Source organism: Diuraphis noxia, unplaced genomic scaffold (genome assembly GCF_037042655.1).
Source record: "Diuraphis noxia isolate RWA-SAM2 unplaced genomic scaffold, SU_Dnox_SAM2 contig0002, whole genome shotgun sequence".
Lineage (NCBI taxonomy): Eukaryota > Metazoa > Arthropoda > Insecta > Hemiptera > Aphididae > Diuraphis > Diuraphis noxia.
Window position 1 is genome coordinate 52,653,843 of NW_028301712.1, and position 14,287 is coordinate 52,668,129.

A 14,287-nucleotide genomic window follows, 5' to 3' on the forward strand; every position below is an offset into this window, starting at 1 on the left:
TTGCCCATCTTTTTAGTGTATATAAGTATAAGTACATAAACAGTAAACACCTATAATATGTAATCTTAACTCGAACTTATGATTGGACGAAAATTATATGCCATATATACAGAATATTATCATTCATCTAAGCTAAACCTAACCTAACCTAAGACCTAACCCACATGGACTACTTTTCGTATTACCTACATCAGATATCCTCTACAGACCACCCTTATATTTTAACACACTGCTGTACTTGAATACTTTGAAAAGTATCTTTTATAAGAACTGTAAGAATGTTAACAATCAACAATCAAAAGTTTTTTCAACTTAAGAGGGTGACAGTGGATTTGTTTTTTACCTCTCGGACCTACGCACAACATAGTAAATTTTACGTTGACTATGATCATAATAATTTCTAAAATTAGAGTGAAATGAATAATGACCTCTTTTAAAATCTATAAGTATGATTATTATCTAGAGCATCTCAAAGGCTCTTTTTGGAAGCGTATTATGTACATTTTAAACTACTCATAACTCGCGTAATAATTTAAGTATAATAAAAGGTCTATGATATGCTCTTTTATATAACCTTTTCTTTTTATTCTATCCCATAAGTTCAAGGTTGTAAACCTATGACTATTCGTGGTTTCAGTCAAATGGTGGATTGACCTTTGCAATTCAAGATTTTTTCCTACATATGCAATATCGTTAACATAACTATCCTACCTAAATATTCCTCCCTCTCCCACCCCCCCTTTCTCTTACTCTCACGCTCTCGCCCTCTCCCTTTACTACACTCTCTTGCTCTCTCCCTTTCTCACCTACTCACACTTAAACCCTATCTTACACCCCTCTTCCTCACCACTCACTATCATTCACTCATTCTCTCTTCACTCTCTAACCCTCTCCCACTCCCATTCTCACCAACTTTCTCTGACTCTGTCTCTCTCACCTTATTCTCTTACTTCTCTCTCTCTTTCTCTTACACACTTTCACTATCCCTCTCTATACTCTACACTCTCACACTCCCAGACTCTTAACTACTAACAGGTCATCGTACCTGATAATCGGTGAAAATATTTAAATATCACTCAAGAAATTATTCAAACAATTTTTTTAAATATTATACCCTACCAATTTCCTAATTTTTATCATGACCTCATTGATAACCAGAATAGTGTTATATCAGTGGTTACAAAAAAATTAATTGAAAGATTGCGGTCAATGTATCCCCTGATCAATTAACTATATAAAAAGACACCTAATGAAAAATAAAAAATTACTTACACTGTATTTGAATCAATATCTGCTATAAAACTTTGTCTTCAAAACACTGCATCGTTAACACATTTCATACTGCTGAATATGATATTTCATTCTCAGTTTTCAAATTTTCTCTAATGAACACCATATCTGAAATTACTCGTAGTCAATAAAAAGGTTCAATAATATTTTATAACCTATGCAATTTTAGCCATTACAGATATATATATTTACAGAATAGCTAAAATAATCAGTTTAATATTTTATTTTTATCGTGCCTATTAGTACATACCTAATAGTTATTGTGTGTCAATTTTATTTTTAAATATATTATTCAAGAACTTATTAATTTGATATACCTAAATGTAAAGATATAACATTTCTTCACCTACCCACGACAAGTCAGTTACTAGTATTCTGGTACCGGTTCACAGGGGCGGATTGGCCCACCGGGAATTCGGGAGTTTTCCCGATGGACTGGACGTCTGGACCGTAGGCCGACGTTATCTCCCACGTTTCTCAACTCGCCGACGACGCACTTGCGTGTTTTACTGTTCAGGTGTTCTAATATTAGTTTGAGTTTTTTGAAAATAATACGTGTGACAGACAACAGTTGAACAGTATGAGTGACAGAATTCCTGCTTCTAAAAGGAAAGGTGGTGCAGAAAGAAGTAGAGACAAGAAAAAGCAGCAACTCCATGAATCAGCAAAAAAATGCAAATCGATTATCGATGTTTTTGCCATTGCTAACAATAAGGTATAAAGAGATAGTAAATTTAATAATAATAACTTTTTGTAAAATGTATAAAACAATATAACTTTATGAAATAAAAATACTGTATAATTACATATAACAGGTAGTGTTGAACCTGTCAATTGATTTATGATTAAATTAACAAATTATTATTTTTTAAGTCAAAATCGAATTCAATTAAAGACCAACTATTATTTATTTTAGACCATTCTAGAAAATGTGGAAGGTGTTGATGATAGTAATGATACAAGTGATACAACTATACTTGCTAAAAAACCAACTTATAACGCTTTAAAAAACTATGAAGATAGTTCTGCTTATGATTCTCCTGAAACTTCTTCTTTAGCATCTTCCTATCAACTAGTAGCTTTAGTACAATTTGATTGCTTTTTAATATACCTATCAACTAATTAGGTATATTGCTAGCCATTAAATTATTTATTTGTATACAATTAATAAATAGCGCAAAGTAGTTAGTTAAGTAAGTAATTAAGCATCTAACAATTGAATTAAACATATTTTGTTTTGAGTAAGACATATTGATTAAAAGAAAAACTATGTTCAATGACATGAGTAAGCCTAGTACTTACTTTATACATTAACTATTAATATCTTTAAATATCTCTAAAAATATCTGTTTTGATACCTATTGCAAAAAGTAGAAGTGGCAATGTTCATTTATTTAAAATTGTTTTTTTATAAATTCAAATTTGTCATTATATTATTTATAAATCAAAATATTAACAATGTTGTATCTTAGACACTGAATTGTAGGTATGTAATAGTAACTCAACAGTAAGTACATACCTATTGTACTTGTGTTTATGTCAAAAGTTAAAAACTATTACTTTAGACCATTATTTTACTATTAAAATTTTTACTTAGTAAATTGATGGAAATATATTTTGGTTGATTGTAAATACAATTATATGATGCTTATTACTTATATTCTTAATGCTTAAGACTTAATTTTTTTAATGCTTAATTTACAGGATGTAAATAAAATTAATAATACCGTTGTAGAACTTGATTTTGGTTCAGCTTCAGCTAATACTTCTACTGACTTCAACTATTTTAAAAAGCCAAAATCATTAACATTAGGAGAAACATTCGTTTCTTAATTAATTTGAACCATAAAATATAATATTAACAATAATAATAAATGTTATTATTAGTCGAGGCTTAGTTATTAATATTTAGTAACAATTATTTGCATGTCTTTTTAGGTTGCTTGTGAAAGATCGTTTTCTATATTAAAGTATTTAAAGAATAGACTTCGAAGTACTTTAAATGAAAGCAAACTTGAAGCTTTTATGATTATGTCCATAGAAAAAGATACACTTTTCAACATAAACAACGATGAAAGAGAGCTGTCTTATTAAGTAATTTTAGTAATTTTGTAATAGACTAACCAAGTATGAGATGTTCATCAATCATAACTTTAAAAAATAAAATAAACTGAACTAAAACTGTATTAACTACTTGCTTGAATATATACTTTAACACTTACTTGAATTATATTTTTTGTGAAAAAAAATTGTTCTAAATAGTATAAATTAAAAAACAACTGATTCAGATTTTAAAATATAAAATAAGAACAATTTTAGACGGAGTTCTGAATTTCTAGAAATATCTAAGGGTGATCTTGAGGCTGAACTTAATTCAATAGAAAGAGAGTCAAATATAAAAACATTTTGCCACAATTTTTTATGTATAATACGATATCTATTATATACCTATTATAGTAAATTGGTTATTTTATGAAAATAAACAAATTTTGGTGGTTGAAACCTAAAAATTTCTTGAACTTGGCCGTAACATAACATCATTGACAACGACTGTGCGCTGGTTTATTTACATTTTTCCCGCACCAAAATGTTTTCCCAATCCGCCCCTGCCGGTTCATATTAATTTTCATAATTATTTATACAAAGCCTAATTATTATTGTTTATAGTTTATTTATTTTATTTCAATAATTCATGAATATTATATCAAATATATATTAATTTTTGAAATATAGTGTTTTCGAAAAAAAATAATAATAAACGCGATTACAATAAATTAGAGCAAGGTTATTTACCTAACCTTATACGTACCTACATAAAAAAATAATAACTGTAAAATTTTGAAGAAATTAAGTACTCCTGTGTGTATTTATCAGGTACGTACACCATTGCATATAGGTACTTAAACCTATTACACCTGTTACTACTTTACTAGTGTTACTGATTAGTAAATTTGTCATAAACGCGCACACGGGGTGATCACTATAGTCAGAATAAGCAGTTTACCACTAGGTGGACAATTTTTTTAAGGTGTACCTACAAGATTAGAACATTATAACATTATAAGTACCAATGGTATAAATATTAGGTGAACAATAAAGGTTATAAATAACTATAATATTATTATACCTAATATAAAAATGTTATATATTTTATACTAAATTAATTGTTTCCTATGACTTCTAACGTTGGATTTGGAACAAATTACCAGTTACAAATTAAAATTATGTCCTATGAGTTAAGTATTTCTCATTTGTAACGAGTATTCCTATTGATTAAATCAAAATGACTATTTCAAACACATACCTAGATAATAATTATAAAATTATAATTATTCTACGCCCGGCAACCGGAAAAACGACGCTGCGCGTTTACCATATTATTGGATCTCGCGTATTTATTATTTCGCGTTCAGAAATAAAATATATGTCAACAATATGTATTTGGGTATTATATTTTTCGTAAAGACTAGTATTTTTTTTTCAGAATTACAAGTTAATTTAAAAAGCAAGAATATTTTTAAAAAACTTACTTTAAACATCGACTCTTTCAGGCTTTGGTGGAGTCCTCGACGTGTGTACACTCCCACGCCGACGTAAAAACGCATTAGATACTGAATTGAAGTCTGAAAATATTATGATTTATAAAAATAAAATCATACAGAATGCAGTATTCTTTTAGTTCATTAGTTAATTTAATTTTCAAAGAAGTCAGTGTTTGCGATTTTTTCATTGAAATTACGTACGATTATATGTGTAACTATATTTACAGTAACTGTTGAAAATAAGAGACATGACGTATGCTAATATAGCGCAAAAAAACATCAACCCAGACGAACAATAAAATATTATCAAAATCGATTTGATCTATTGAAGAACTTAAAATATGTAACTATAATGTTCAGGTACAATTATCGAAAATATTAACAGCGTAAAAAAAACCAAGAAAAAATCCAACGATGAAAAACGAAAAGGTGCGTTTATATTATATTTATTCGATCTCGCGTATTTATTTATTTCTCGCTCAATAACAAAATATGCGTCAACGGTACTTGGGTAGCATAATTTTCACGAAAAAAATATTTAATTGAAGCATTATAAATGAATTTAAACACTAAAATAATATTTTCAAAAAAACTTACTTTAAATATCAACTCTTTCGGAATTTTGCGAAATCTGTGACGTGTGTGTGTGTGTATTGCGACGCCAACGCTGACGTATGAACACTTCAGAAACTTTAATCTGAAAATATTATAATTTATGAAAAATAAAACCGAACGCAATGCAATATGTTTTTTGTTCATGTCTGCTTTACGAATTAAAATTTTAGAATCTTTAATCGACTACGTCTTATGCAACGACTTTTGACAATCGCCATAGATTGTGTTATAGACGCTTATAGTATGCCAATATGATGATTCCAAAGATATATAATATTATAATAAAACTTCATACCAAAGACATTCATGTTTATGAATATTATTCATTTAAATAATTAAATGTAATATAATATAACAATAATCAATAAAGTTTATTATTTTAAATTTTAATAAAACTATGACAATTTACAATATTATTTTAATTATTTTCTTAATTTAATAAAACTTTTTTAGTAAATAAATGTGATTTCTACTTAACATAAAAGTATACATTGAATACATTAAATTTACCGTACCAGCTTTATCATCTATATTTTGTAAAATTCTAATTCAAAAATGTTCTCCGAACACTGCAGTTTGCAGCTGAGCGCAAAATTAATAATCAATATTTAATACAATAATTTTAGAAAGGAAGGTTTATACTATATATTTCATTATAAGCCATATTCAAGAGTATTTTGAATTTTAAATTCCCTTATATAATTTCCAATAGATATTAATTTAAATGTTTTCAGTTAAAAACCTTGTAAAATGTAATAAAAGCTTCCTCATAATGTATTTGTTTCAATACATTTTAGCTTTATTTATTGAATAGTACTTTCGATTCTATGTACATTGTACATCACAAAAATTTTAGGAAGGGGTAGTGTGAAAAATTTTAAATTTTAACAGTAACCTATTTATCAAATATATAAAAAGAAATATGAAGAAAAAATGTTTTTTACCTAAAAGCAAAAATATGGGACTGAAAGGGTTAAGCATTGTTATACTGCAGTATTAGGTTAAATTAATTTTTCCCAAAAACAATGTAGTTAAAAATGTTATACCTTGTATACTGTATACATTATAATGTAACTGCTGAAAGTATCAAGCACCTAAGAATATTATTTTAAAATTAAAACAGAATCGTTATTATTGTTTTTTTAGTATAATTTCGTCCAAATTTTAACTTAAAATGTCTGTACAAAATAACTGAGTTAATAATATATTATTTGGTTGCAGTATGAAGTTTTTAAGAAGATCTTTGTTTAAAATTGTTAATTCGTATATTTAAAAATTGAACATTCTATAATGTCTATTTTAACTATAAAATATTTTAAACATGAGATTATAATAAATTTTGTCAAAATTTAAATTCCAAATACTAATGAATAAAATCGTGCCCATGGATGCATTTATCAACTGCTATATTTAAAATTTATACGGAAACTTGTTTTAAATTTTCAAACATTTTGACTGCGAATAGAATTTGATCGACTATTATTATATAGAATAAAAACTAAAAAAATTTTAATATTTAATCCCCGCGAGTAGGTACTCATTATGAAGAAACTTATTCTTTAAATATTTTATCACAGAAAATTATGAAACAAATATTTGAAAACAATTTCAAGTAGGTTCCCACGGTTATATTAGTAATTTTTAAATAATTACAAAATAAGAAAATCGTTGAATGTGAGAATTTGTTCATTCATGTGTGAATATCCAACGTTCGAAATTTTCTTGTGCCTATAAATTGGTCAAAAAAGAATTGCAATGTTTTGAAAATACTATGATGCATTGAAAGTGCTAATAAATATAAATATTCAGTTAAAATTTCATGTAAGCACCCACTGTTTTTTTTTAAACTTATTTCACGTATAAATCTCAGTTTTCCTTAATTTTTTGTTTATTTCTCTGACACTTTTGAAAACTATTGAGCATTTTTTTACTTTTGTTTCCCTCTACAAAAAAAAATATATATATAAATTTATAAAATCACTATATTCATTATTGTTCCTCCCAGAATCGTCAGAATGTAGTACAGTTGTTGAATTTTACAGAATATAAGAATGGTGGACTATAACATTATGCATAGGAGACTATCTAGACAATAAATAGTTTTTAAGTCTAATATATAAAACCTAGTCCCAAAATAAAACAATAATATATTTACCTTAAGACTAAACATCGAATTTCTGGCTAATCCCGTGCCGTATCATTATACACACTGCTGTGCTGATGTGAAAACAACTTTGGAGTAAAAATATTTTGAATTATGAAAATAAAATTTAATAGATCACAGTATTTTTTTTATTTTTTTTTTCATTTTGCTTATTGAAATTTAATGATCGTTATTAACGCTGTTTTATTAACCATTACCAATCGCCATAGATGATTGATTAGTTACTGTTATTATATTTTATTACATCAATATGATGAATCCACCGATACATAAAAATAAAACAATTATTTAAGCCACCTTGACTTATTGTTGAATCCGAATAAATTTACGTATTTTATCGTATCAAAGAAATTATTGTGGTTAAATTTTTCTACTGAAATTGTTATTTGACAATAAAATTAGGTACTGAAATACCTTATAATTTTAAACTATTATGATGTACAAGATCGTTCCAATTATTATTTTTATTTTTGTATTTCTGAACATTATTTAAAATTGTGTATTCAGTGGCATACCCCAACCCCACTCCCCTTGCCGTTTAACTCGAAATCACCATTAAAGACATATTGTATATTATGGTAAGATAATTTGTATAGTAAAAATATTAATTTAAGTCAAATGGCTGTTTTTTTTTTAAATATCAATTATATTCTCGTTATGTAAATTGCATTCGTTTATGTTAGAAACATAATTTCAAAAAATTTAATTTTTTTTTAAATATTTTATGTGATCATTTTTATTTAAATACCATATTCACCTAGGTAAATTTATATTTTGTGAAATTATAATGTTTTTAGCATTAACGATCGTAATTTACTTAATGAGAATATTGATATTTAAAAACAAATTTTAAATCAGCCATTTACTTAAATACATTTTTTTACCATACACCTAAATTTTTCTCAAAATAAGATTTACAAATTGGATCTATTGAATGTTTCACAAATTTTTTTTTCAGTATTAAAGAATAAAAAATGTAGCGCAAGTGTCTATGAATCATATTGAAAAAATTTTTTTTTAATATTGATTAGCACACAAGTTATTAATTCATTTATCAAAATGTCAGATTTTCATGAAACGCCCTGTATTGTATTTCATATTTTATAATTTTTTACTTTGCAGTTTTTGCACTGATCACTCCACCTCCACATCCTACCTATAAATCTATAATATATTTAATATACGTTTGTAATCATATATAGATATACCTTACATATATATAAAGAGGAAAGACTGTGTTTTGAAGTGGAAATTTCATCTTGATTATATAATATTTTTAATATCTATAACTAGAAATAGTTGTTTTGTTTTGGACACTTAAATAATAGGAATATTAGATTGAAAAAAACAGAGTTTGAAAACAATGATAAATTTTGGTTTCGATATTGATTTCTGGTTTTTGAATTTAACTATTGGTTTCCATTTCACTTTAAAATACCTACTGATTTTCAGATTTCCCGGGTTTAATTTTATTTTAAAACCGGTTTTTGTAGGTTCCGGTATTAAAAACTATATTTTTTTATAGTATTTACTTTAGGTACGAAATATATAATATATTAATATATATATATATTTATTTATACATTATTATTTACTAAATAAATATATTCATAAAAGTCATATCTACTTAATACTTTCAGCATATGTACTCTACTGTAGCAGGACACCGCTAAAATAATAGTTTAAATATCAATAGATGATATTTTTTTCGAAATATCTATTTTGGTTTTTTTTTATAGTCATTTGAATTACGCAACCTTTACTTCTTATTTGTTTTATTATTTGTGATTAAAAAGCTCGAGTATTGAAGTATTAAATATACAATTGTAACTTAATATTGGAGTATGTATTATAGGTGTACGCTGAATAATATTAAATTTAAATTTTTTAAAAGACTTAGCTAAGTGTAAATTTGTTCATAAATCTATGAATTATTATATAGTGTCTATCACGCAGTCGCGTCAATAACATTATATTATATTCCGATCTAACGGTTAAAATATTTATTATTATTATTGGCTTAAAGAACCGCGGTTGTCGAGTCGTCATTATTATAATAATATCGTGCGTACATGACGACCACCACCTACATCATTATTTATTTGCGTACTTTATGATATTATTGTTATTATTTTTACGCCGGACATCAACCCGCTGCAGATATTGAGATCGCGAACGAGACTGTGCAAAAACGAACATTTAATTGTCTTCGATAAACGCAGCTATGCCGTTTAGTGGATCCGTATCAATGAATCGGAATACTCCGAAAGCAAAAAACTCTCCGAAATGGAGACCCAAGCCGTCCGTCAACAAGACTAATTTTATGGAAAAGCCGAATTTTACTACGCGGACCGGAAAACTAGTCGATGTGTTGTTTAGGCGCCGTCACTGCAACTCCAGAGACAATTTAACTCTGCTGTGCACTTACTTCGTAGCTAATAAAAGGTATTCGTAACAGGAATTATAGCCCATAGGAAACAACTTTCGTTATATTCAACAGTCAACACCTTGTGTGTAAGAAGTGGCTCCAGGCACTTGGTTGGAAGGGAGGACTAAGTCATCATTTTTCAAAAGACTTTCAATAATAATATATGTTTATTTTTATAATTTCGATTTTAACAATGTACAGCTTTTTAGAAATACGGTCTTGGAAGGATATTAAGACCTCTGGGTCTCCCACTCGGAGTCGCCCCTGGTATGTGTGATTAGATTAATCGCGTAAACAAATTTTGTATTGAGAAGAATGGAATTTTTCAACAACAGTTCTTAAAATTAAAAATAGTTGGATAAAAATTATTTTAATTAAGTTTTATTTTAAAAAATGTTTTTTTTTTGGAAAGATTTAGAATTTGGAGAAGAGTTCCTCCTTAAATATATCTCCCACTAAACTACACTTCTGATTTACATATATTTTGCAGTTTTAAATATATTATTTCTGGGTTATTTTAGTTGTATTGGTACTAGTGGCTTTTAAAATATTAAAAAAATATTTTGTCCTACATTATTATAGGCACAAAAGATTTCCAAAGGGGTCGAAATCATTTGTTGAAAATGAAACCTCTAGTGATGACTTCTATTCAGATAAATGCAAATTGTGTGCTACTATTGAAAACGAACCAAGCAACAAATTGTAAGTTACCTAAATAGATTTAAATAATTTTTACTGAACTAATTTAATGATTAAATGGTGTTAAAAATATAATGTAGGTACAAGCTTTTTAAATCCAGTAATATTAACTTTCAAACCATGCCAAAATGACTACTTTTTAATTTGAAAAAAAATATAATAATTTTTTACTTATTATCATAATCTATATAATATAAGTATGTTGATTATTGATATAGGTATTAACGACTATATGGACTATGATTATTGTTTACTATTATATTACATAATACTAGTTTATACTAGAAATCAAAATTGAATATCTACGCATAATAATCGTATAAATAGTGAACTGTCAAAGACTCAAAGACGGAATCGCTTGGGACGAACTAAAAATTCCGCTTTGTTGAATAAAAAACGGAAAAATTTCGGATTATTCAATTCGATTTTAAATTGTAGATAATGTACTATTATTCATTACATAATAATTATAGTTTTTTATGACATTTATAATCTTTATTTTATGTGTAGGTAGGTAAGTAACTATTAATTATTTACCTAATTATTATAGAATTCTCTTCCATGTACGCTCATATCGATATTTAAATAAACTTCACCGTTACACTGCATACAAATAAATTATTCAGTATACCTACGATGATTATCGGTCGTTAGGTACCTAGTGTATATAATTGTTTTTTCACAGCTTCGATAAAACTTCGTGTCCATAATATTAATCATATTATTTATACATTATTCCTTCATCTTTGTACCTAGAGGTATATTATGTACCTACGTCATTTTTGGATTTTGTTACACACACGCATGCCCTGTTTCCAGTTATTAATGCAAGGTTTTTAGTTTTTTACATGCACGACTAAACCTACAAAATCGTTTCATTTTTACGTTCATATGAAACTGTAGGAACACGCAAAGACCAAAGAAGAATTCCTGATTCGAGATATTGGATAGTAGGTAATCTGTTTTATTTAGGGTTCACCTTAAAAAGTTTTTTTCTGTGTTATGATATAATTATTAAATTATAATATTTGTATATTATGTTCTTACCGTTATTTTTTAACTAAATAGGTACTAACTAGTTTATTATGTAGCCATGTAGGTATAATAATAAGTTGAACAAATGATTAGTAGGTAGGTAAAAGTTATATTAATGCATACATCAATCAAATATATTTTTATTAAGTATTATTAATGGATATTTTATTTATTTTTATTACAGACAACAATACGATAAACCATCAGCAAAAATTAATGCGGTTCTTAAGGATCTAGGGTTTGTGTGTAATACTGATAAAATGTATACATTTTATCCATCAGAGATATACCATTATAAAGATTCTCAACAACATATTAACAGATATGGTCAGAAAAGTTTTGTTGCACCAAAACCAAAAGTAAATATATTTTTGTTATAAATTGCTAAAACATAATGGCGACTGGAAAGAACATCTTTTCAAATTATATCACATTTCTCAATGAAATATTTAGATAAGTGATAGAAGTATTGGCCAATGGGTGTACTTTGTTAGGTTTCTAAGTTATTCTTATTACTAATAAGTTATTAGTTATTTAGTTATTTGTATTTTTTATTTTTTTTTTTAAATGTATAATGTATCTGAATTAATGTTAAAAAAAACCCGTAATTTAATTACAACATAATATTTCCTATCTTACTAACATGATCTCTGTAAATTTTATTTTTAAAATTCTTTTATGAAAATTAATTATTGTATTTTAGAATTCAATAGGTAGTTCTGAAGGATTTAATCAAAATGGAATATATCAAAAGCCAATTCCTTCTAAAAAATACCCGAAAAAAAATCATTACAACAAAAATGATAAAATTGAAGTATGAAACATATTATTTTAAAATTGTTCTTTCTAGGTAATATGTATAATTTCAAATCCATATATTGTGCAAATAATTAATCGTCAATCATTTTATGAACAAATAAGAAAATATTTTCTTTTTACACACTATAGCTGAGATTTAATGTACATTATGTTGTACTGTAGGTATTTATTTTTATGTAAAATTCATAATATTTAATGCATTTAAGGAATTTTATTTTATATTTTCAAATAATTGTTGTCTTGTGAATTATGCTTTGTCTATGCATTGAATGAAATTCTATATCTACTTGAAAACTTATATCATATTATACTATTAAAATTAACTATAGAAAAAATAATTGAGTACTAGTATAGTGTTAAATAAATTTAGTTATTTACATGTATATATTAGAACTATCATCAAAATTCACTAATTCAAAAGAACATGTGCTCAAATCAATTGAATTCCCAAAAAAACACCAATAATTTCCATCAACAGTTTTCTATTAAATACTGGTCAATGAGACACTTGTTATTTGCAAATTTTGATTGTGGTATTCTACTGGACACAGGTAATATAACAATTTTTTTGTTTAAATCTTATATTTTGAAATAATGTTTATATATATAATATATAGAGAGCTTCTATTCAGTCTGTCCAGAGGTATTAAGTTATCATATAGCAAAACGCTGTAAAAATAACATAGTGTTGGATCCGTTTTGTGGAGCTGGTGGTAATATTATACAGTTAGCAAAAACTTGCAAACGAGGTATTATTATAACAATGTTACAAAATATACATAAAAAAAATATATATATATTAAAATATAATTTTAATAAAACTTAATTAATTATGTTTGTATTTAGTTATAGGGATTGATATTGATCCAGACAAGATAAAATTAGCAAAGCATAATGCTGAAATATATGGTGTTGCTCATAAAATTGATTTTGTAGTTGGTGATTTTTTCTTAATTTACCCAAAGTTAAAAGCGGATGTAGTATTCATGTCACCACCATGGGGAGGACCAGGATATTCAATTGATAAAAGCTATAGTTTAACATCTATGTGTAGTGATCATTTTGGGGGAGGTTTTGGCATTTTTGATATTGTTAAAACTATTGCGCCTAATATTGCATTTCATATGCCGAAAACCACAAATATATTAGAAGTAAGACAGATAATAATAATAAAACACATATATGGTGATCAACATGATCTAATCTTTATATATTATTTTTCAGTGTATGTGGTTGGCAAAAGATTTTGGTAAAGTGGAAATTCAGCAGAATATTATTAATGGAAGGCTGAATTCAATCACAGCATTCTATGGAGACTTCCACTGAAGTAACTGACAAACTTACAGTTTTCAGCTACTTGAAAACATTCTTTGCAGTTTTTGATTATTTGAATAAAGTTATTTCCAATTTGTTTCATTACTTTAATTAGTTTTTATTATCAATTAAAATAAGTGTAAATAATAAATCAAAGTTATATGCTAACTCTTTCACTGTTCTAGAATTATTATTATGTATATGTTCCTATATTTTACAATATTACAACTTGTTGGTAACTGTTCAGTTTTAAGAAACCTTGACTTACATTACTTTTAACTTAAATAATTAAATAATATAGATCTTAAAATTTAATTGTATGTAGCGTACACAGGTTGCTGATCAATGATCCTAAATAGTACAGCAGTGAAAATGTTAGAA

At 26.5% G+C, this 14,287-nt stretch overlaps 3 protein-coding genes across 3 annotated transcripts; all 3 read left to right on the plus strand.

The window, feature by feature from the left end:
* The first annotated feature begins 1,799 nt into the window (after nt 1–1,799).
* On the plus strand, nt 1,800–3,384 carry LOC149058656 (uncharacterized). The gene is made up of 3 exons (XM_089218432.1): nt 1,800–2,005; nt 2,207–2,374; nt 3,229–3,384. The coding sequence occupies exons 1-3, from the start codon at nt 1,871–1,873 to the stop codon at nt 3,382–3,384; spliced, it is 459 nt and encodes a 152-aa protein (XP_089074558.1). The 5' UTR covers nt 1,800–1,870.
* A 6,451-nt stretch (nt 3,385–9,835) lies between these two features.
* On the plus strand, nt 9,836–12,292 carry LOC149058657 (uncharacterized). The gene is made up of 5 exons (XM_089218433.1): nt 9,836–10,056; nt 10,561–10,568; nt 10,622–10,745; nt 11,958–12,132; nt 12,227–12,292. Exons 1-5 carry the CDS (start codon nt 9,836–9,838, stop codon nt 12,290–12,292), a joined length of 594 nt encoding a protein of 197 aa, XP_089074559.1.
* Nucleotides 12,293–12,953: 661 nt separating this feature from the next.
* On the plus strand, nt 12,954–13,960 carry LOC107163778 (trimethylguanosine synthase-like). Its single transcript, XM_015511356.2, has 4 exons — nt 12,954–13,143; nt 13,210–13,341; nt 13,439–13,743; nt 13,817–13,960. Exons 1-4 carry the CDS (start codon nt 13,017–13,019, stop codon nt 13,916–13,918), a joined length of 666 nt encoding a protein of 221 aa, XP_015366842.2. The 5' UTR covers nt 12,954–13,016; the 3' UTR covers nt 13,919–13,960.
* The last annotated feature ends 327 nt before the right edge of the window (nt 13,961–14,287 follow it).